General features: G+C 45.2%; 1 protein-coding gene across 1 annotated transcript in view; it reads right to left on the bottom strand.

The window, feature by feature from the left end:
* Positions 1-3,053: 3,053 nt before the first annotated feature.
* LOC103184433 (probable cation-transporting ATPase 13A4) overlaps positions 3,054-19,750 on the bottom strand; it is a 29,663-nt gene continuing 12,966 nt past the window's right edge. The window contains exons 11-30 of the mRNA XM_007902424.2: positions 19,382-19,539; positions 18,091-18,279; positions 16,346-16,407; positions 15,212-15,362; positions 14,506-14,577; positions 13,684-13,840; positions 12,695-12,812; positions 12,085-12,209; positions 11,133-11,287; positions 10,652-10,762; positions 10,445-10,524; positions 9,808-9,850; positions 9,269-9,378; positions 8,438-8,534; positions 6,707-6,779; positions 5,966-6,140; positions 5,190-5,395; positions 4,651-4,739; positions 4,073-4,153; positions 3,054-3,407 (exon numbers count right to left, since the gene is read on the bottom strand). Coding sequence (XP_007900615.2) covers positions 3,096-3,407; positions 4,073-4,153; positions 4,651-4,739; positions 5,190-5,395; positions 5,966-6,140; positions 6,707-6,779; positions 8,438-8,534; positions 9,269-9,378; positions 9,808-9,850; positions 10,445-10,524; positions 10,652-10,762; positions 11,133-11,287; positions 12,085-12,209; positions 12,695-12,812; positions 13,684-13,840; positions 14,506-14,577; positions 15,212-15,362; positions 16,346-16,407; positions 18,091-18,279; positions 19,382-19,539 — 2,564 coding nt within the window. The 3' untranslated portion in view covers positions 3,054-3,095. The remainder of the gene's footprint in view (positions 3,408-4,072; positions 4,154-4,650; positions 4,740-5,189; positions 5,396-5,965; positions 6,141-6,706; positions 6,780-8,437; positions 8,535-9,268; positions 9,379-9,807; positions 9,851-10,444; positions 10,525-10,651; positions 10,763-11,132; positions 11,288-12,084; positions 12,210-12,694; positions 12,813-13,683; positions 13,841-14,505; positions 14,578-15,211; positions 15,363-16,345; positions 16,408-18,090; positions 18,280-19,381; positions 19,540-19,750) is intronic.

The following is a 19,750-nucleotide window of genomic DNA, read 5'->3' as shown; positions in this document are numbered from 1 at the left end:
CCTATCATCATATCCCTTAATCCCTCTATCCTTTAGAAATCTATCAATCTCAGTCTTGAATATGTTCAAGGACTGAGCATCCACAGCCTTCTGGGGTAGAGAATTCCACAAATTCACTACCCTCTGAGTGAAGAAACGTTTCCTCAAAAGGACTCGAAAGGACTGACCTTTAATCTTGAGACTGTGACCCCTAGTTATAGATTCTCCAACCAGGGGAAACAGTCTCATGGCATTTACCCTGTCAAGACCCTTAAGAAACTTATAGGTTTCTATAAGATCACCTCTAATTCTTCTATATTCTATAGAGAATATAGGCCTAGTTTTCTCAACCTATCCTCATAGGTCAAACCCCTCATCCCAGAAACCAACCTAGTGAACCTACACTGCACCCCTCTAAGGCGAGTATGTCTTTTCTTAGAATGTGTACAGTAGGAATGTGACTTTCAAATAACATACTTTTAAATCCTGGCCTTTTACATTGTGCATTTATCTACTTAAACGAAACTTTGCAAGCAGCATAAGAGGAAGGGGCTGTGGAAGGTGGGTTAGCACACTGACCTTTGACTTCTCGGTTCAAGCACCAACCTCATGGTGGTGAAAATCTCTTCAGTCAGTTTAACTGGAAGCATCCCACTTTGAGAGGACAGAATGGCAGGAATTGTGCAGAGCTGAGATCAAACTTTTTTCATCCAAACTGACCTTGTGCTTCCCCGTCGGTATTGGCCTATAACCTCCCTTAGCTCGGTGCTACTTTAGCCGTCTGACTCAGTCCGAAGCTGATGTGGGAAACAAAAAACACTGCCACCCTAAGCCAGACTCTTGAGTTTGGGGTAAAGGTATATTGATGGGTGGTGCTGAGTACAGGCAGCTTTGCTCTGCGTCTAAACCTCTCTGAATCTGTGTGCAATTGGTGTTGACAATTGGTGTGGCCAAAAACTGCAAATCAATGAGAAACATTTGAGTTTTACAGCAATAGATGGATCCACTCAGCCCATCATGTTGGCTCTATAGCTAAGCTGTCCAATTGCCCTAATCCTCACCCAGACAGAGATGGACCATGTCATTGAAATAGACAGGTGGAGAGAGAGCGAGAGAGAGAGAGATGTAGATGTGCATAGAGGAGGGAAAAAGAAGAAGGTTAAAAGCCAAAACAAGATTCAGGAGATATGATGTATTTTTTTTTTAAAAATTAGAAAATGTTAAGGCAATTGAATAACTTCCCTGGTTCTGCTTTCTGTACAGTTAATCACATCTGTGTGCAATTCTATGAATCAGGGTGGTGTAATGTTAATAAGGTGCTTTTCTTGTGTGTGTGTGTGTGTGTGTGTGTGTGTGTGTGTAGGGGTTAAACCTGTTTTATGTGAAATGAGATGTTGGTTTAATTAAGTCTCCTGTAACCATTGGAAGCAGTGAATGTATTGCAATTATTGTAACCCACAAACTGCAATAATCATTAAAAATAATAAGTTATCAGTTTGCATAGTTTATTGTGCAGTTATCAGGATTTATAATAAAAAATAATGATTTGACTCCCTCACTCCAGATGCCCCAGAGATAGGTTCGGGACACTTTGGCCATTTTCCCGCCCCCGCTCCCCCGCACCCCTTTGGCCTCCATCCCTCCAAAATCCTAACTCCAGCTCGGGTGCAAATCCTCGACTGTCCAGTTCTTTAGGACGTCCTCTTGAAGCTATATAAATGTAATCTTTTGTTGTTGGTGCTGTTGGCAGTTGATACTTCCAGTCACCAACTGTTATCCCTGCAAGACAAAGCCCTAACAGATTGGACAATCCTCACTGTACAAGCAGTGGGAAAGCTTGCCAGACAGTGCTCTCAATGGCAAGCTATGGTGGTTCTAGCTGGTTAAGCTCCAGCAGTTGCCCCACCTCCCCCAAACTCTGGGGCTCCCCCAAGCCTCAGCTCTCAATAACCTGCACCTAATAAACACCGCAAGTCACCACATTTTACAGTAAATCCTGCGAAGCGCTTTGAGATGTCCTTCTGACGTTAAAGACGCTGTATCAAAATATACAGTCAATTCACTTTACAGTATATCTTGTGAAGCGCTTTGAAACGACTGGAAGACGTAATAAGGCGCTATATCAAATGCAAGAATTATTATCAAATGTGACGGTTAATTATATTAATTTTGCTCCATGTTTGAACCTCCCAAAAGTAATATAACAGGGGAAGAGGAATCTCTATATTCCTGAGCAATTTTTCTGCAATATTTAGAGTTTATTGATTTTGTACAATTTCTCGAGTGAAGCTGCACCCAATATTTTCCCCCTCAAATTTTTTTTGATAAATTCCTGATTACTCACTGTTCCAAATAAACCCCAAAGCTTAGCTTCAGGGATCTCATGATATGAACGTGACTGAAATCTAACATTAGCAAATTACCCCAAAAAATTAATTCGAGGTGAGACCAATGAACCGAAGGAATCAAATCCTTGAATTCTTTCTTCCCCCACACCCACCAAAAAAAAGTACTCGCGTTAATTACTATATTCGCTGTTCGCAGATTTTACAGTGAAATTTACATGTCCTCCCCCTCCCAATCCCCCCTCTTCCCACTGTACACCAAGAAATAAAGTGTACAGGCAACACAAGGTTAGACATTTAAACAACAACAAATTACCCTTGTATAGCACCTTTCACGTCAGGTGAACGTCCCAAGGTATTTAAACCCTAAATAGCACATGATTTGTGATTTGTTTTCTAGAGCTGTGAGATTTGCCGAGTTTGTTCTATGTATTTGGTACCTCACAAAATCCATCAACAGCTCCCAGGACATTGGTAGCCCTACGGTGGTCTGATAGCTTAGTGGCGAGGGGTGTGTCTGCGTTGTCATAAATCTTGGAACTTCATCCCTGGTAACACGACTGGGTTTGGGATGTGTTACCAGGCAGAGCTGCGGCTTCCTGACCATTGGTCTGAACCTTGGAGAGGGTACCGGAGGAAAGCCAGCACCCTAGTGGGCTCCCCCACCCCCAAAATCATTGGAGACTAGAGGGAGAAGTTGCAATCTTAATTTACCCCAGACCTTTCTTCAGTTGGCAGTTCTTCATATTTACACGTGACGTGTCGGCGACGCTATAAGTGAGAGTTCTCGATGTCTACGCCCCAGTGGTTTGGCTGTTGGTCACTGGGGGGCCTGGGGAGCGAGTACCCATTCACAGGCTCTGCATTGGGCCCGTCCTTTTTGTAAGTGTAAGTGTCGTTGCAGTAGCTTTCCGGCGACTTCTCTCCTGTGGTTCCCGACGCCTCGTGACCGGTGCCGTCCGGTGGGGGCCAGTTGGTGTCTCTGCTGGTGGTGTTCTCCAGCTTCCTGTAAGCCCCCGCTGGCCTCATCCCACAGGACCTCCACAGGGACAGCCAGAGGCGGTGGTTTTCTATCAGCATTTCCTGGGAAAGCAAGGTCGAGCGGCGACATTGAGGAGAGTGGATGTATCCAGAGCCCCAGGGACCGGGGTCAAAGCCCCAGGATGTGGGGTGGAGATGGAGGGTGGGAATGCATGTATGAGGGTCTCTTTTTCGTGACAAAGTGGGATTTTTCCCATCTGCCCAAACGGGCGGGCACGCACCAGGTTTAAAGGCCCGGTTTAATGCCTTATCTGAAGTATGGCACTTCCAATAATGTTAGTAAGCCCTCTCCCCCCCGCCCCCCCCCCTCGCCCCACACCAGCACTGCACTGGGGTGTCAGCCTGGACTAAGAGCTCAATGTCCCAAGATGGCACCCTTCACCCCGCCCCCCCACCCCTCCACCGCCCTGAAAATTTGATGGGAATTCTAATGGGATTACCAAATCTCGTTAACGCAGCAGATTGTACTCTGCAAAACCTGAAATTCTCTTTATTTTGCCATCCCCTTCCACTTGGCCTTGCACCCCAACCCCCCGCCCCCCATCCCCACACACTCTTCTATCTTTAAACCCTGTCTCCCATCTTTGAATCCTTCCCTCTAACTGCCCCACTCCTCTCTTGCTCCATTTCCAACCCGATCCCTGTGACATTACACTAGGACAAGGGCGCTGTGGTTGTTGCGTTGTTGAGGAGGGAGTTACACTCACCTCTACGAGGTTCACGATCACGAAGTGAACAGCCACCATGATCAGAACATAGACTCGCCACTTGTATGGAGTGCAAACAAGCTGCAACGAGAGAGAGTTTCACACCAGAAGGTTAGAGAAGAGCTCAATAAACGACAGTCCTAGCATTTGATACTCAGCGACTTGTCACGTCATCAAAACATCTCAAACCCAGTCATTGAATTTCCCGTAAAGTGTAGTGACTGTGACTGCAATCTTGCAGGCAAACTCAGCAGCGAATTTGCACACAGCGACATCCCCACAAATAGCCATGACGGATTATATCTGGGGGATTTTTCCGCCAGGACCCAGAGGAGACACTCCCTCCTCTTTACCAATAGCCCTGCGGAATCGTTAACAGGCACAGACTTTAACATTTAACTGTTTAACTCAGTTTAATGTCTTATCCTCAGTTTAACGTACTTCCGATAATGATTATTATTACCTCCAGTTATTTAAAATGAAATAGAATCAGTGGATAGGTTTTAGACTGAAACGCTTTTACTCTGAGATGTTTTGTGTCTATACTAAACCGATAGGCACGGATTGACAGAACTTACATCCATCACCTTGTACACTCCACCGTGGTCAACAAAGAGGAGAAAGAGGCAAATTCCACTCTGGGCCAATAGGACAAGGATAAACAGATCTGAAACCAAGGAGTAAAGGGTTCACATGAATTTACTATTGTACACTTCGGAGAGAGGGAGAGACAGTGGAAGACATAAAGATGAGAGAATGGCAGAAAGACGGAGAAAGGGAGAGAGATACACAGAGAGTGAGAGAGAGAGAGAGAGAGAGAGAGAAAGAGAAGGAAAGAAGGATGGAGAGAAAGAGGGAGGGAGAGAGAAAGAGAGGGGAAGAGCGACAAAGCGAGGGAGAACGACAGACAGATAGGGAGGCAAAGTGACAGAGAGAGAGAGATATACACACACACAGAAAGACTGAGAGCTGGAGAGAGACTAATACAACAGCTCACACGGGTATAACAACCGTGATCACATTAAGCAAGTTACTGTGCTTAACACAATAACAAACAAACACAGTCATAACCGACCCAGGAAAACATGTCAACCGAGACGGAGTCAAGAACACTCACAGTTGGTATAAATGGGTTGTCGGAAGGGCTTTCCTTTACACATGACAAAAGCTGTCGTCACAAGGCTCAGGGTAGACAGAAACCACACTGTGGTATTCTCATAGCTCTGAAAGTGACTGCTCGCAAACGAGTGGAATGAAGGCTGGTTAACTGCGGTTACATTGTGCACAGATGTAGTGGTTAGGTTGTTTTCTGGTCGACAAGCGCTGCAGAGACAGAGAGAGTTCAAACGTTTGCTTTCTTTATTAATAAAGCTGTAAGAAAATCATGGGTCGTGATTTTGCTGTGGAAAGCACAACGTTTAACGTACACACAGACACACACACACAGACCCACACACACACAGATACATAAACCACACACACACACAGACACATACACAGACACATAAACACACACAAACACACACACACACACACAGCTACACACCAACACGCGCACACACATCGTGACTTTTTATAGCTGCCACAACCTTCAATGAACAACAACTTGTATTTATATAGTGCCCCTCACGCAGGGTAGCGTCCCAGGGCACTTGTATGATTACCGGTAGTGCGCGTTCCGAATGGAATGGGAACCCATCCTCTTCGACTGTGTTTACAGCCACCTGCCCCCCTCCCTCCCCCCCACCGGATCCGCCACTGTTCAGCCCTCTAAGACGCTATCCTGCGTAAAGGGCGCTCATTATATAAGTGCAAGTTGTTGTTGTTGTCGTCGTTGGACTGTCCGTCAAAACCCATCCTGCATTCTCATTGAAGCCGGCATTAAGACCTCACCTGTGCATATCTGTGTGCGAGTACCAGGGCTGGTTCGTCACCATCACGAAGCCGACTATGTTGAGAGCCAGGTTCAGGGCGATGTTGAGGAGGACAGAGAGCAGGAGAGGTGGAGAGATGAGCTGACTGGGTGGTCTGTACGGCACCATCATTGGATAAGCATGGTTCAGGTTCACTGAAATTCACAGAGGATTTGCATCAGGCTAACACACACAGACACACACATACACACACACCCTCATAAACACACACCCTTATACACACACACATACACACACACACCCTATACACACACACACACACATACACACACACACCCATACACACACACACCCACGCACACACTTTTTTTTGAGTAAATACTGCAGGGTTTTTAAGTTCCACATGAACAGGCACTCGGTTTAACATCTCATCTGAAGGACGGCATCTCGGACAATGCGATGGACCTAATAACAATAATAATCCTTGAATTTGATACAGTGCTTTTCGCGTCTTCTAGACGTTTCAAAGCGCTTCACAGAATATACTGCAAAGTAAATTGACTGTATATTTTACAGACGAAAAATGGCAGCCACAGTAATGTCCACAAACCATCATAGATTGAAGTGATCAAATTATTATTTTTATTTATTTAATTTCTTGAGGGATTATTATCAGGCGTGTAGAATAAGGAAACTTGCTCAAGGTTTCGCCCTGTCGGGAATCGAGCGACCAGATTCCATTAAGAATAAGAATTCTTACTTGTCATGCCAACAATCGTGATGATAGCTAGATCCTGGAACAGAAATTGGTAGCCCCCAAAGGTATTTAATTTCTAGAACAGGAAATAAATTGATGTTAATACAAAGAACACATCGCTTTTTGTAAATGTACCTACAACAACCAATTTATATTTATTGTAGATAGCATCTTGCATGTCTGGAGGACATCCCAAGGTGATCGACAGCTAAGCGCTTGTGCCTGGAGATTTTATCTGGGGATTGTTGGCCAGGACACAAGGAGAAATTCCCACTCCTTTTCCGATCTGTGCTATGGGATCTTTAAAGAGATATTTCCTTTGACCAGGAAGAATCCTGTCTCAATCCCTGGCCTGGGCTTTGCAAGTTTGCTTTATAATAATAATAATAATAATAATAATCCTTGCATTTGATATAGCGCTTTTCACGTCGGGAGGACGTCCCAAAGCGCTTCACAGAATAGACTGTAAAGTGAATTGACTGTATATTTGTGGGCGAACGCGGCAGCCAATTGCGCACAGCAATGTCCCACAAACAGTCGTAGATTGAAAATGACCAATTTATTATTGCTTTGTTTTGGAGGGATTATTATTAGGCGTGTGGAGTAAGGAAACTTGCCCAAGGTTTCGCCCTGCCTGGAATTGAACTCAGGTCTCTCACTTGCAAAGCGAGTGCTCTAACCACTGAGCTACAGGACTCCACAGGACTTTGTGATGTTGTTAGAAGGTTGAGATAGAAAAGGTGGGTAGTAATGATTAGGGGGAGAGGGAGGGAAGGGAGGGAGAAGGGGTTGGTCAACCAGCCCAAACATGGGAACGTCCAAGTAGGAAAGACTCCTCAACGCCCAATGTTGACCATGACTGCTTCCCGCACATGAGTGCGTCAGACAGAGTATCTATACAAGAGGATGCAGGTTGCGAGTTGCCAAAGGGCAATTTCAGCACAGATACCAGGAAGTATTTATTTACTCAGAGGTTATCTAACAACTGGCACAGGTTAACCAAGAAGGGAGATTGAGGCCTGGATGTGGACCGGAGGACAGATATATTTGATAGTTCATGGTATTAAGGGATATATGGCAAGAGCAGGTAACTGGACTTGCAGTACATTCAGCCATGACCTTAAAAAATGGTGGAACAGGCTCAAGGGGCTGAATAGCCTCATCTTGTTTCCACGTTTCTATACTTGGAAGGATATTAATAGTAATCCTTGCATTTGATATAGCGCCTTATCACGTCTTTGAGACGTCTCAAAGTGCTTCACAGGATATACTGTAAAGTGAATTGACTGTATATTTTATGGGCGAAATGTGGCAGCCAATTGCGCACAGCAGCGTCCCACAAACAGTCGTGGATTGACCAATTTTTTTTAAAAGGAGTTAGTATTCCCGGAAAAACGATCTGCCAATCAACTAACAACTGGATTCCTACTCACTGCTAGGTAAACAGATGCGTGCAGAGTAAGGAAACTTGCCCAACATTTCACCCTACCGGCGAGGCGAGTGCTCTACAACAACAACAACAAAATACCATTTGCATAGCGCCTTTCATGTTGGGAGGACGTCCCAAGACTCTAACCACTGAGCTACAGGATAAGATCAAATGGCCTGTAGTGCCTTCCTCATCCAAACCGATCTTGTGATCCTTCCTGCACTTACTTCTAGTTATTGTATAGTACTGAGTATCAACAATTTTCTGAGTCTTTGAATAATGGACTTAAAAAAGGTTAGACATACCCAGTACAGAAGCAAAACCGCAAGGTATTGTATCATGCTGTAAATCGCCATGAATTTAAACATGCAAAAGGAGGTGACGAGAGCTGCTCTACCCTCCCTAGAAGGGAAAAAAAACACAACACAGGATGAAGGCAAGCTTCACTGAACCGGTGAGGACTTAATAATAATTATTAATATTGATAATAATGATAATATTTTATCATAATGAGGCAATAATAATAAAGGCATAATCTAAAATTTAGAGCTAAGCCATTTAAGAGTGAAATCAGGAAGCATTTTTAATAATAATAATCCTTGCATTTGATACAGCGCCTTATCACGTCTTCAAGATGTCTCAAAGCGCTTCACAATATATACTGTAAAGCGAATTGACTGTATATTTTGTGGGTGAAACACGGCAGCCAATTGCGCACAGCAGGGTTCCACAAAAAGTCATATTCACCCAATTTTTCGCACAAAGGGTAGTGGAAATATAGGACTCTCTCCCCCAAAAGCTTGTGAACGCTCGATCCATTCAAATTTTCAAGACTGAGGTGGATAGATTTTTTGTTAGCTCAGGGTATCAAGGAATGTAGGGCAAAGGTGGGTAATTGGAGTTGAGGTACAGATCAGCCATGATCTAATAGAATGGCATCGAGGGGCTCTTTTTCATTCTGATCTTTTTTTTAACGGCAAAAACGGTCTCACCAGCTACGACTGGGTGGAATTTGGGGCCTCAATTGCCTATTCGATGGCAACGCAAGGAGTCATGCTTTGCGAATGACAAGCAACAGTTACATGATAAAGAAAGTGGGACACACACACAGCTTGAGCAGATATGGGTGGACTTACTTGATCAGTACTGTGACACATTCTATGTTGTCAATGTTTGACGTGAAGGGAGAGCTTACAGAGGCTTCATACTTTGACAGTGAGATTCCAGCGTGAGCGTTCTTTAAAGCCTAGAATTCAGAGCATTTCAACCTGTGTTCGTAATTATAATAATATTGTAATAATCCTTACAATTGGTACAGCCCTTTTCACGTCAGGAGGACGTCCCAAAGCGCTTCACGGGATATACTGTATAGTGTAGTGACTGCGCGTGTTTGTAGGTGAATGGGGCAGCCAATCTGCGCACAGCAGTGTCCAACAAACAGCCATGAAGTGAATCACGATTTTAAAAATAGATTTGGGGGAAGATCAGAAGAAGAAACCCTTCTCTTTCCGAACAGTGCAAAGGGGGGAATCTTTTTTAACGTATACCTGAACAGGCACAGATGAGCTTCGGATTAACGTCTCATCCGAAGGAAGGGCAACATAGAATTTGTGGTAATGAAACAAGCTCCAGTCTTTTACAGCCTGAGGTAAACCAGAGCCCTGTCTGTACTTACACCACAGTCATTGGCACCATCTCCACACATGCCCACACAGTAACTGGAATATAAAAAGTCAACCAGTTACAAGCAAGGTCTCAAATTGTCAGCGCGAGAACTTGAAGGAAAAGCTTCTGTCACTCTAGAGCTGCGTGAAATAATTGTCCTTGTGTTTGATACAGAGCCTTTCATGTTGGGAGAACATGACTGCGTGTTTCATAGAGAATTTGCACACAGCAACGTCCCACAAGCAGTCATGAAGCAAATGACCACTTTTAATAATAATAATATTTGCATTTGATATAGCACCTTATCACGTCTTTGAGACATGTCAACGTGCTTCACGGCCCATAATGTAAAGTGTTGTGACTGTATATTTTGTATATTTTAGATAATCTGAGGGATTGTAGGCCAGGATACCCTTCTCTTTTCAAACAGTGCTGTGGGATGTTCAACTTCCATCTGAATAGCCACAGACAAAAACCTCAGTTTAACGTCTCATTCGAAGGCCAGCAACTCCAACAAGCATCACCATCCCCCCCTGCCCCCACCAGCACGACACTGTCAGCCTCAAAGTGATTTTACAGGCTAAGAATTGGAAGAATTTTATTTCTTTAATCTCCCTCTCTCTGTCAATTAGCGTTATGAAACTTACTCCAACTTTTGAAACTCTTGAATGAGGCTTCCTTTCTGGCTTGGTGACATTCTGGCAAAAACTGTGGCGTTTACAAGTATCTGAAATGGAAAAATAAAGAGTTTCCTTCATAACATCACCATACTGATCAAAACATTTAAACAAGGAGACCTAGAATTAACCACAAAGTCTGTGCCTTCAGTTGCTGGCGCGAGGTGTGACACTTACCTTGGGTAATAAATGGTAAAAATGCTGAAGGAGAACATCAAAGGATTTTCCGCTTAGAGCAAAATGAAAGTTTCTTTTCTTCTCAAAATTATCCATCTGAATTTTGGTTTCCTTCAACATACAAAAGATTTGTTAACGGGAGCAACCACCCACCCAACCACCCAGGTACCCACCCCACCTCATACTACCTACGCATGGAAATTCCAGAGATAGATTGTTGGAATGGATTGCACAGTTTCTCCATGGAGGGACACATCCTGCTTACCTAATTCCAGAGAGAATTAGATCCAAGGCTTGGGGAATCCCAGAGTGTGTGTTGGGGTAACTGATGGAGTCTAACCAGCTAAATTTAATTGCATAGCTTGCCATTGAAGATACTGCCTGGTGAACTTTCCTGCCGCTTGTCCAGCTAGGACCACCCTTGTAACTGTGGTTACAACTAGTAGCACATTATTCATCTGATGGTTCCAGAAGCACTGACCTGACCATTGTCCTTGCCACTTTCCATGAGTTTCCAGCTGATGGAAGCGTGAGCACACTCATTCCCATCGGAGGAGTCGATCAGCATCAGCTTCTGACCCGCTGGGATCATCCCAGATTTTCTGGCCACTGTAACAGCTGTCTGCAGGTTGTCACCTGGAAAATACCAGGTGGAGGGATGGGTATCCGGGGACCAAGCCAAGTGTCAGCCTGGGTCAGCCATGTGTCAGCTTTCTCCTCTGAATCAGAAGGTCCTATGTCGGGACTTGAAATCACTCAGTCTAAAATGATGCTCCAGTGCAGAGCTGGGGATGTGTTGCATTGTCACAGGTGCTACCCATCGGATGAGATGCTAAACCAAGGTCCTGTGTGTGCCTGTTCAGGTGGATGTTAAAGATCCTATGGCGTTTTTTGAAATTTGTGCAAGATGTCCCTCAATCAAACACGAAGTTAATGACTCATTTTGTCTGGGGGATTGTCGGCCAGGACACCAGGAGAGAGAAACACTCTTCCCTTTTGGAACAGTGTCGTTGTGTCTTTAACATTCGCCTGAAAAAGGTTCTTTAGTTTAAAGCTACAATAATAATAATAATAATAATAATCCTTGCATCAACCCGCTGACCCAGAGGACAGAGAGCCAGCAAAACCAGCGATCCGAGCAACTGACAGTCGCCAACAGTACGTCGCCCGGAGATGCTTAGAATCGGGAGAGCAACCAACAACAACAACTTGCATGTATACAGCGCACTTCACGTGGGGTTGTGTCTTGAAGCGCTTAACAATGGAGTAGTTTAATGCCAGGTAGAGAGAGGTGAGGTGACCGTACACGCGGTGGAAGAGTCTTCCGGTGCGATCTGAAGAGGGGGCAAGGCGAGAGATGAAGGCAGAGCAGCGAGGCGAGGGGTTGAGGCAGGGGCAATCTGCTGGGTCAGGGCTGAAGGCACGGCCTTTACCTGTGATCATAACCGTTCGGATCCTGGCTCGGAGTAACTCCTCGAGCACTGGGATGGTTTGGCTTTTCAGCTTGTTCTCCAGGATCAGAAAACCCAAGAAAACCAGATCAGATTCCACCTCCTCCCTGACGATGACAACAAATAACAACTTCACCCGGGATAGTAACTCAGAGAAATTAGAACTGCATCAGTCATGAAGCACAAAGATGAAGCTCGATCCCACCCGGGTAGCTCTCGCAGAGACTCGCGGTGGAAACGATGGGCTAAATGGCCTCCTTCCTGTCTCAGAAGATTCACTGGCTCTTCTGCTGTGATGTGAGCAGTAAGAGAAAGGGAGTGCCCTGGCCATAATTTCCCCCCCACACATACGCACACTCATACATCTCCCCTCAGATAAAAATCGGTGGTTCAGTTCGCTGCTGTTTTCAGAGCAGTCGCTGTGCGCAGATTGGGCTGCCTGCGATCGCCCAGAAAATGCGCAGTCACCTCACTTTATAGTGATCACTGTGTTGGATTCTCCGGTGTTCGACAAATAAAGAAGCTCACTAACACAACCTTGATTTGGATCGAGTTATATTACAACCGGAGCAATGAACGATCTCCGTCTCACCTCTTTAGACTCGTGACCGGAACAACTCTGCCGTTCCAAAGGGATTTGTATGCGAATCCGATTACCCGAAAACCCTGTGTTGTGTAGCGCTGGAGCTCAGTGGAGAATGTCCGGGGGACTGTAATTAACATGCAGATCCCTGGTCAGCCCAGTGACAGGCTCATAAAACACACACAGTCACTACACGCGACTGTAAAATCTTGTATGAATGCGCTTTCACCCAATGTAAAAAGAGCTGTATCAAACGCAAGGATAATTATTATTACAGTACACCTCACCACTACCTATCGGGGATGTAAAAAGGATAAACATTGGAAAAATTGTGCTCTACCCGTTATATTGAAGGCTAATATTTAAAAGGGATTCCGCCCACTATAAAGCAGACCCATTATGCAACCGTTAATATGTGGAATTTCTTTTTTTTTGTCTCTTGCTAATTTCTGGATTAAATGGCAGCTAAGCATATACAGGCAGGAGAGGTTTAACTTTTTGACCCCCACCCCCCCCCATTCGGCGAATGCTGATCTGGTGGAAATCAAACAGAGTTGCGATTGTTTGCAGGGAGTATGCTCAGTTCCTGCATTTTTCTGAAGGGATTGTTTGGTTGGTGACGGATTTTTCCTCGGGTCAACCTAAGGTAGTCTCGTGTAATGTACGTATTACATGAAACTTTTTCCTCCGTCGTGTCTGTGCTGGTGCTCAAACCCCCACTGGAGTTCTCCACTCTCCTCCAGTCCCCCGTTCTTTCTCCAAACTCGTCAACATAATTTTTTCCTCAGGAATACTCATCCAAGTCGCATTATGGGCTTGGCTTCAACATCGCTTGTGAAGTGCTATGGCTGCCTCAGGTACTCCAATAAATTCTAGAATGTATGTTCCTCATTTCTACTCTAGAATTCCTCTGAGGAATTAGCCTAGATCAGGATGTGTCAGGGCTAATTGTAAGACTTGAGCGAGGCGTCCTTTGAGCAAGATTCCGAACTCCATACCTGTGGTCGGGATGCAGAGAGCAGCCACTGTCTCTGGTGCCCCTTTCAGGTAAACGGTGAATTTATCTCTTCCAACCAACTGAGTTACAACTGACATCCTCTGGAGAGCGGAGGAGAATGGGAACTGGTTCAGCACAATTATCCCTTGGACCGATTCCTGCAACATACAAAATTCCTTCTAGCATTAAGGCAATACAACCTCTGCAATACATCGCTTGGACTCCATTTGAACTCAGTTGGTAGCGGGTTGAGACTAGAGCGCATAGTTCAATATGACTCGCCAACACAGTGCAGTTTCCTGGGGTGAGCAGTTTCATTGCATTGACCAAGGTGCCATCCTTTGGGTGAGATGTTACACCGAGGTCCTCTTTATCAGCTCAGGTGGACCTGGACCTTTAATGACCATTGGAACAGAGGAAGTTGAGGAGAAACCTGGTCAAGGTCTTAAAAACGATGAGGGTTTTTGATCAATGGAGAGGAATTATTCAACAACAACAAATAAACAGAAGGAACAATAGAAATGTGAGAGTATGGTTAATGACAAGTGGGGAGCAGAGCTCCAGTGGGAGAGCACACACCAGCACAGACACAATGGGGGAAAGAGCTGGGGAATGGGATTAGAGAGCTCTAGCGGGGGAGCAAGCACCAGAATATACACATTTGGTTTTGCCCCTAGAGCTTTCTGAGGTAGTGCAATCCATGTTTCCTCAACCTGTGTGGGAACTGTTTCCTAATCTCACTTCCAGCCGTTCTAACTTTGTTTGTAAGATCGTGCCTTTATGAAACAGCAAACTCTACGACAGTCGACCTTCTTGAACGCACCTTATTGGCTTTGGGTCCTGGCTTGACAATAAAGAAATTTGATCCTCCGTCCTGCTGATTTTCATCGATTTCCTGCCATGGGTTTAAGTGACATAAAAGAGATAAAAGGACTAAAACCAGGTAGGTTTTACAGAGAGACAACCCAGCACAAAAGAGCTGAATGCCCCTCTTTTGTGCCAAAACTTTCTATGAAACTTTCAGGCATCAGTTTAGTCCTTTACTGTACTTTGGTTTGCTCCAAATTCAAATTCTTGGCAACAGAATGTCAGTATTGAGTTGACCCTCTGTGGCAGTCTCTCAGTAGTCCTGTTCCTGAGCCAGGTGAGTACGCAGTATTCCAGGGCACTGCTGATTACATAACAACCCAGTCTAGCTCGATGGCAGGACTTGGAAGGGCAGATTTGTCACTGGGGATAGGGAACCTTCCCACTCCCTCTTTTTTCAAATATTGCCAAGAGATCTTTAACCTGATCAGACAGACAGGACCTTGGTTTAACATCTCATCCAAAGGACGGCATCTCTGACCAGTGCTGCATTGGAGTGTCAGTTTAGACTAAGTGATTCCACGTCCTGACGTGAGACTTGAAACCACAACCTTCTGACTTGGAGGCGAGAGTGCTAGGTCTAAACCAGGTGGATATCGATAGTCTGTTTGCCTAGATTTCAACATGTTAGACTTTCATCTTTGTCAAAGGCGTTCTCTTACCCAGCAAGTGGCTTCAAACATTTTCAGGTCCAGTGGGTCACCTTGGAGATTGTTGTCCGAAAGGCTCAAGGAGTGGCAGCTGGCCAGAGCCCCAAAAAACGGCCCCCATGGAAGGATATCTCTGCCGCTGAACCGGAAGATGCTCTGTAAACTGGAAATCGAGGGTTAAAACAGGTGATCGGTAATGAACAATGAAAGATAACAAAGTCTGTGCTGTCACGCAAGGGCATAGTGGATGGTTTCATTGTTTAAAACTATAATTAATGGGAACAAGAACAATTTACATTTACATTGCATCGTTCAGATCAGGGGTGGTGGGGGAGGGAGTCTCAAATAGCTTCACAGGCAGAGGGGAGAATTAAGGGTGGGGAGTGGTGGGGGGTGGGGCGAGATTGCAATTGGAAAATTAGACCTAAAAGTGTGTTTTGAAGGTGTGGAGTGAGGAAGGATGGAATTCCAGAGATCAGGTATGGAGTGGATGAATTGTGGTGTGGGGCAGATCGGGGCGTGGGACTTAAAAAGCCTTTTTATGACTCTTTTTCTTTACACGGTAACAGTTACAAAGAGACCATCAATCCACCTCACTGCCCCAGTCCAATATTCTTGTGTGTTGAAGCCCCAGGGTGTGGGGTGGTCCTTGCACAAGGTGACACCAGGGTTAATATCTGTTTCGCCTTCAACACACCATTCATCAAAAGGACAAACCTGCTCAAAACACTCTCATTTTTGGAACAAAGCTATCTCACAGAGAGGATTCCAGTGTACATTATAATAATAATCCTTGCATTTGATATCGCACTTTATTACCTCTTTGAGACGTCTCAAAATGCTTCACAGAACATACTGTAAAGTGAATTCACTGTTTATTTTGTGGGTGAAACATAGCATTTTTTTAAAGGAATTATTATAACCCAGACAATGAACCGCCAGTTGACTAACCGGGTTCCTACTTACTGTTAGGTAAACAGAGGCATGTGGAGTAAGGAAACATGTCTAAGGTTTCACCCTGTCCAGAAATCGAACCCGGATCCTCTCGCTTGCGAAGAGAGCGCTCTAACCAATACATCACAGGGCTCCACATTTCACTACAAGCTATGACACATGTCAATTAATCACTGTAAAAGGCTTACATACCCTTTCCCTTTAACTGTTGCTAGGCCCCACAGATCCAATCCTTCTTCGGTCAGAGTCCCGGTCTACACACGGAAGAAAAACACAAATCTGGCGATCAGCGACACAAAGACACATGCGGGGGGGGGGAACTCTTTCTGTGTTGTTTGTACTCAAGGAAGATGGCCGTGGACGCAAAATCTGACAGCAAAGGAGCGCCGAGGAAAGGCAGCAAGAAAGCAATCCACCAACCGGGCAAAGAGCACAAGAAGAGAGTTCGAGGAAGGAGATTTACGCCACCTATATTCACAAAGCGCTCCGAGAAGCTTCCCTGCGTGAAGGGTGCTATATGAATGCAAGTTGTTGTTGTCGTTGTTCTACTCAGTGACACAAACTAAATGCCCTTTTCCCAGTGCAAGAGAAAAGACTGAGCAATAGGTCCGAGGAATAGGTCAGAGAGTAAACGTCATCTGAGAGAAAAAAAAGATTTTAAGGTAAAATGCTGTCATTTGGTTCCCTGAATCTTCATCTGACGGTTTGACGATTTTCGGAAATGGGTAATCAGCTGTTTCCGAGAATATCGCCCATTGGCACCGATCTTGCCACCTGCAAGCCACGAAATCCAGTTGAAAATATCGCAACATCAGTCACCACCACCCCCCCCACACTCCCCCCACTCCATTCCCCCCACCTCTGTGCCGTGCAGACAGATCGTGAGGTCAGCCAGTCTCCTGATCTCGCCCATGTTTTCTTTTTAACTAAAGTTAAGCCGCTCGGTATACAATCATAGAATCAGAGAATTATACAACACAGAAAGAGGCCATTCGGCCCATCGTGCCTGTGTCGGCTCCTTGAAAGAGCTGTCCAAATTAATCCCACTCCCGGGCTCTCTCCCCACAGCCTTGCAAACTTGTCCTCCCCAAATACCTATCCATTTCTCATTTGAAAGTTGTTGTCGAATCTGCTTCCACCACACTTTCAGGCAGTGCATTCCAGTACAACTCGCTGTGTGAAAACATTTCTCTTCATCTCCCCTCTGGTTCTTTTGACAATTATCTTAAGTCTGTGTCCTCTGGTTATCGACCCACACACCAGTTGAAACAGTTTCTCCTTGTTCACTCTATCAAATCCCCTCTGCATTAAATATCCCCTAACCTTCTCTGCTCCAAGGAGAACAACAACAACTTGCACTTCTGCAGGATAGCATGTCAGAGCACTTAAGAGTGCTGACTCCGAGCCGAGTTAGTTGTAAGCACAGTTGAAGAGGTGGGTGTTCAGGTAAGACTTTGAAAATCGGAGAGAGGGGGCAAGGCAGAAGGATTCAGAGAGCATGTTCCAGAGTTTTGTGGCGTAGTGGCTGAAAGTGCGACCTCCGATGGTGGGGCAGAGGGTGCGAGGAACGAGCAGGAGACCGGTGCCAGTCGAGTGGAGGTGCCGGGTGGTGGATTGAGGAGTGAGGAGTGAGGAGGTCGGAGAGGTAGGGAGGAGCCAGGAAGTGAAGGGATTTGAACATGAGTGGGGATCTTGAAGTCGATCCATTTAGTGATGGGGAGCCAGTGGCACCTGTCCAGAACTAGTGAGACGTTGGAAGAGCTAGAACAATCCAGCACAATCCTAGCTTCTCTCATCAATCACGAATGAAGTAGAGCTTACAGTGCGAGGGTGCGGGTGGGTGGGGGGGAGATGTCAGCAGCAACAGGTAACGGAAGGGAGGTTTCCTCTGGCGTAAACTGGTCCAAGGTTAAACCAGACACGAGACAGGGACCTACCTTGTCGAAACAGACGAGGTTCAGTTGTCCACAAACATTGATCCTTTGCGGGCTGATGCAAAAGATTCCTTTCTTTTTCAGCCGTCTCGTGCTATAGATGATTCCCACAGTGATGGAGGCAGGCAGGGCAGGAGAGACCGCAATAGTGATTACATCTAGGGCCTTCTTCACCATCTCAACCACAGATCTCTTTCGGGAATAGAGTAAGAAGAATAAGAATAAGAATCCTTGCATTTGATATAGCCCCTTATCACGTCATTAAGACATCTCAAAGCGCCTCACAGAATATACTGTAAAGTGGATTGTATTTTGTGGGCGAAACATGACAGCCAATGGCACATAGCAGTGTCCCACAAACAGTCATGTACTGAGTGACCAAATTGCTGTTTGTTTTTGAAGGGATTATTACCTTCGGAAAAGCGATCCGTCAACTGGGTTCGTACTTACTGCTTGACAAGCAGAAGTGGAGTAAGGAAACTTGCCTAAGGTTTCGCCCTGCCTGGGAATCGAACTGGGGTCCTCTCGCTTGCGAGATGAATGCACTATCGTCTATGCTATGGGACTCCACATAATAATAATAATAATATTAGAAATAATGGGATAAAACAAAGCTTCACAGTTACACAGCACTTTCATGTCGGGAGGACTTCCCGAAGCACCTGAAAGACCTGACTTGGAACCCGGGCTGATGGTGGGAGCCCAGGAGGCGTGCGGAGGGGAGATGAGGTCGAAGATGGGGTCAAAGAAGAAGTTCTTGAGATGGACATTAAAAATGAACTTTACAATTTGAAACAGCGCCCTTCACATCTTGAAGCGCAATCACAGGATCTTACTATACAGTGTAGCGACCTTGTGTGTCATAGGCAAACGTAGCAGCCAATTTAATAATAATAATCCTTGCATTTGATATAGTGCTTTTTAACATCGTCGAGACGTCTCAAAAGTCTTCACAGAATATATATTGTAAAGTAAATTGACTTTATATTTTGTGGGTGAAACTCGGCAGATGATTGCGCACAGCATTGTCCCACAAACAGTCGTGGATTAAAGTGACCAATTTGTTATTTTATTTTTTTGAAGGAAGTATTACCCCCGAAAAAGCGATCCGCCAATCGACTAACAACCGGGTTCCTACCTACTGCGAGGTAAACAGAGGCGTGTGGAGGAAGGAAACTTGCCCAACATTTCACCCTGCCAGGGAATCAAACCCAGGTCTCTCGTTTGTGAGGCGAGTGGACTCCACATTTGCGCTGCAGGTAGCTCCCCACAAACGGCCATGAATAAAGCCTACCCCTTTTACTAAAAAGACGCAGATGGTGTAGATCATCCCCAGGATGGCAATGACGCCGAGGCACATGAGGAAGCGGAAGGCGTCCTGGTAAAGCTTGAAGTCCATTGGCTTCGGGTACAGAATGGACCTGACCAGCTCGCCCTTGGCAGTGGAGAAACCTGTGGGCACACATTCACATTGACAGCGGACTGAATAATAAGCAACCCTCTGAACACTTCGCAAACATTTCAACCCCTGTCTAGCATAATAATGATAATAATAAACCTTGCATTTAATATAGTGCCTTATCACGTCGTTGAGTCTCAAAGTGTTTCACAGAAGTATATTGTAATGTAACAATTCTAATAATATAATAATAATCCTTGCATT

The sequence above is a fragment of the Callorhinchus milii genome, unplaced genomic scaffold (assembly GCF_018977255.1).
Source record: "Callorhinchus milii isolate IMCB2004 unplaced genomic scaffold, IMCB_Cmil_1.0 Scaffold11, whole genome shotgun sequence".
Classification (NCBI taxonomy): Eukaryota; Metazoa; Chordata; class Chondrichthyes; order Chimaeriformes; family Callorhinchidae; genus Callorhinchus; species Callorhinchus milii.
The sequence above is the reverse complement of the archived record's forward strand: the minus strand, read 5'-3'. Positions and strand labels throughout refer to the sequence as shown.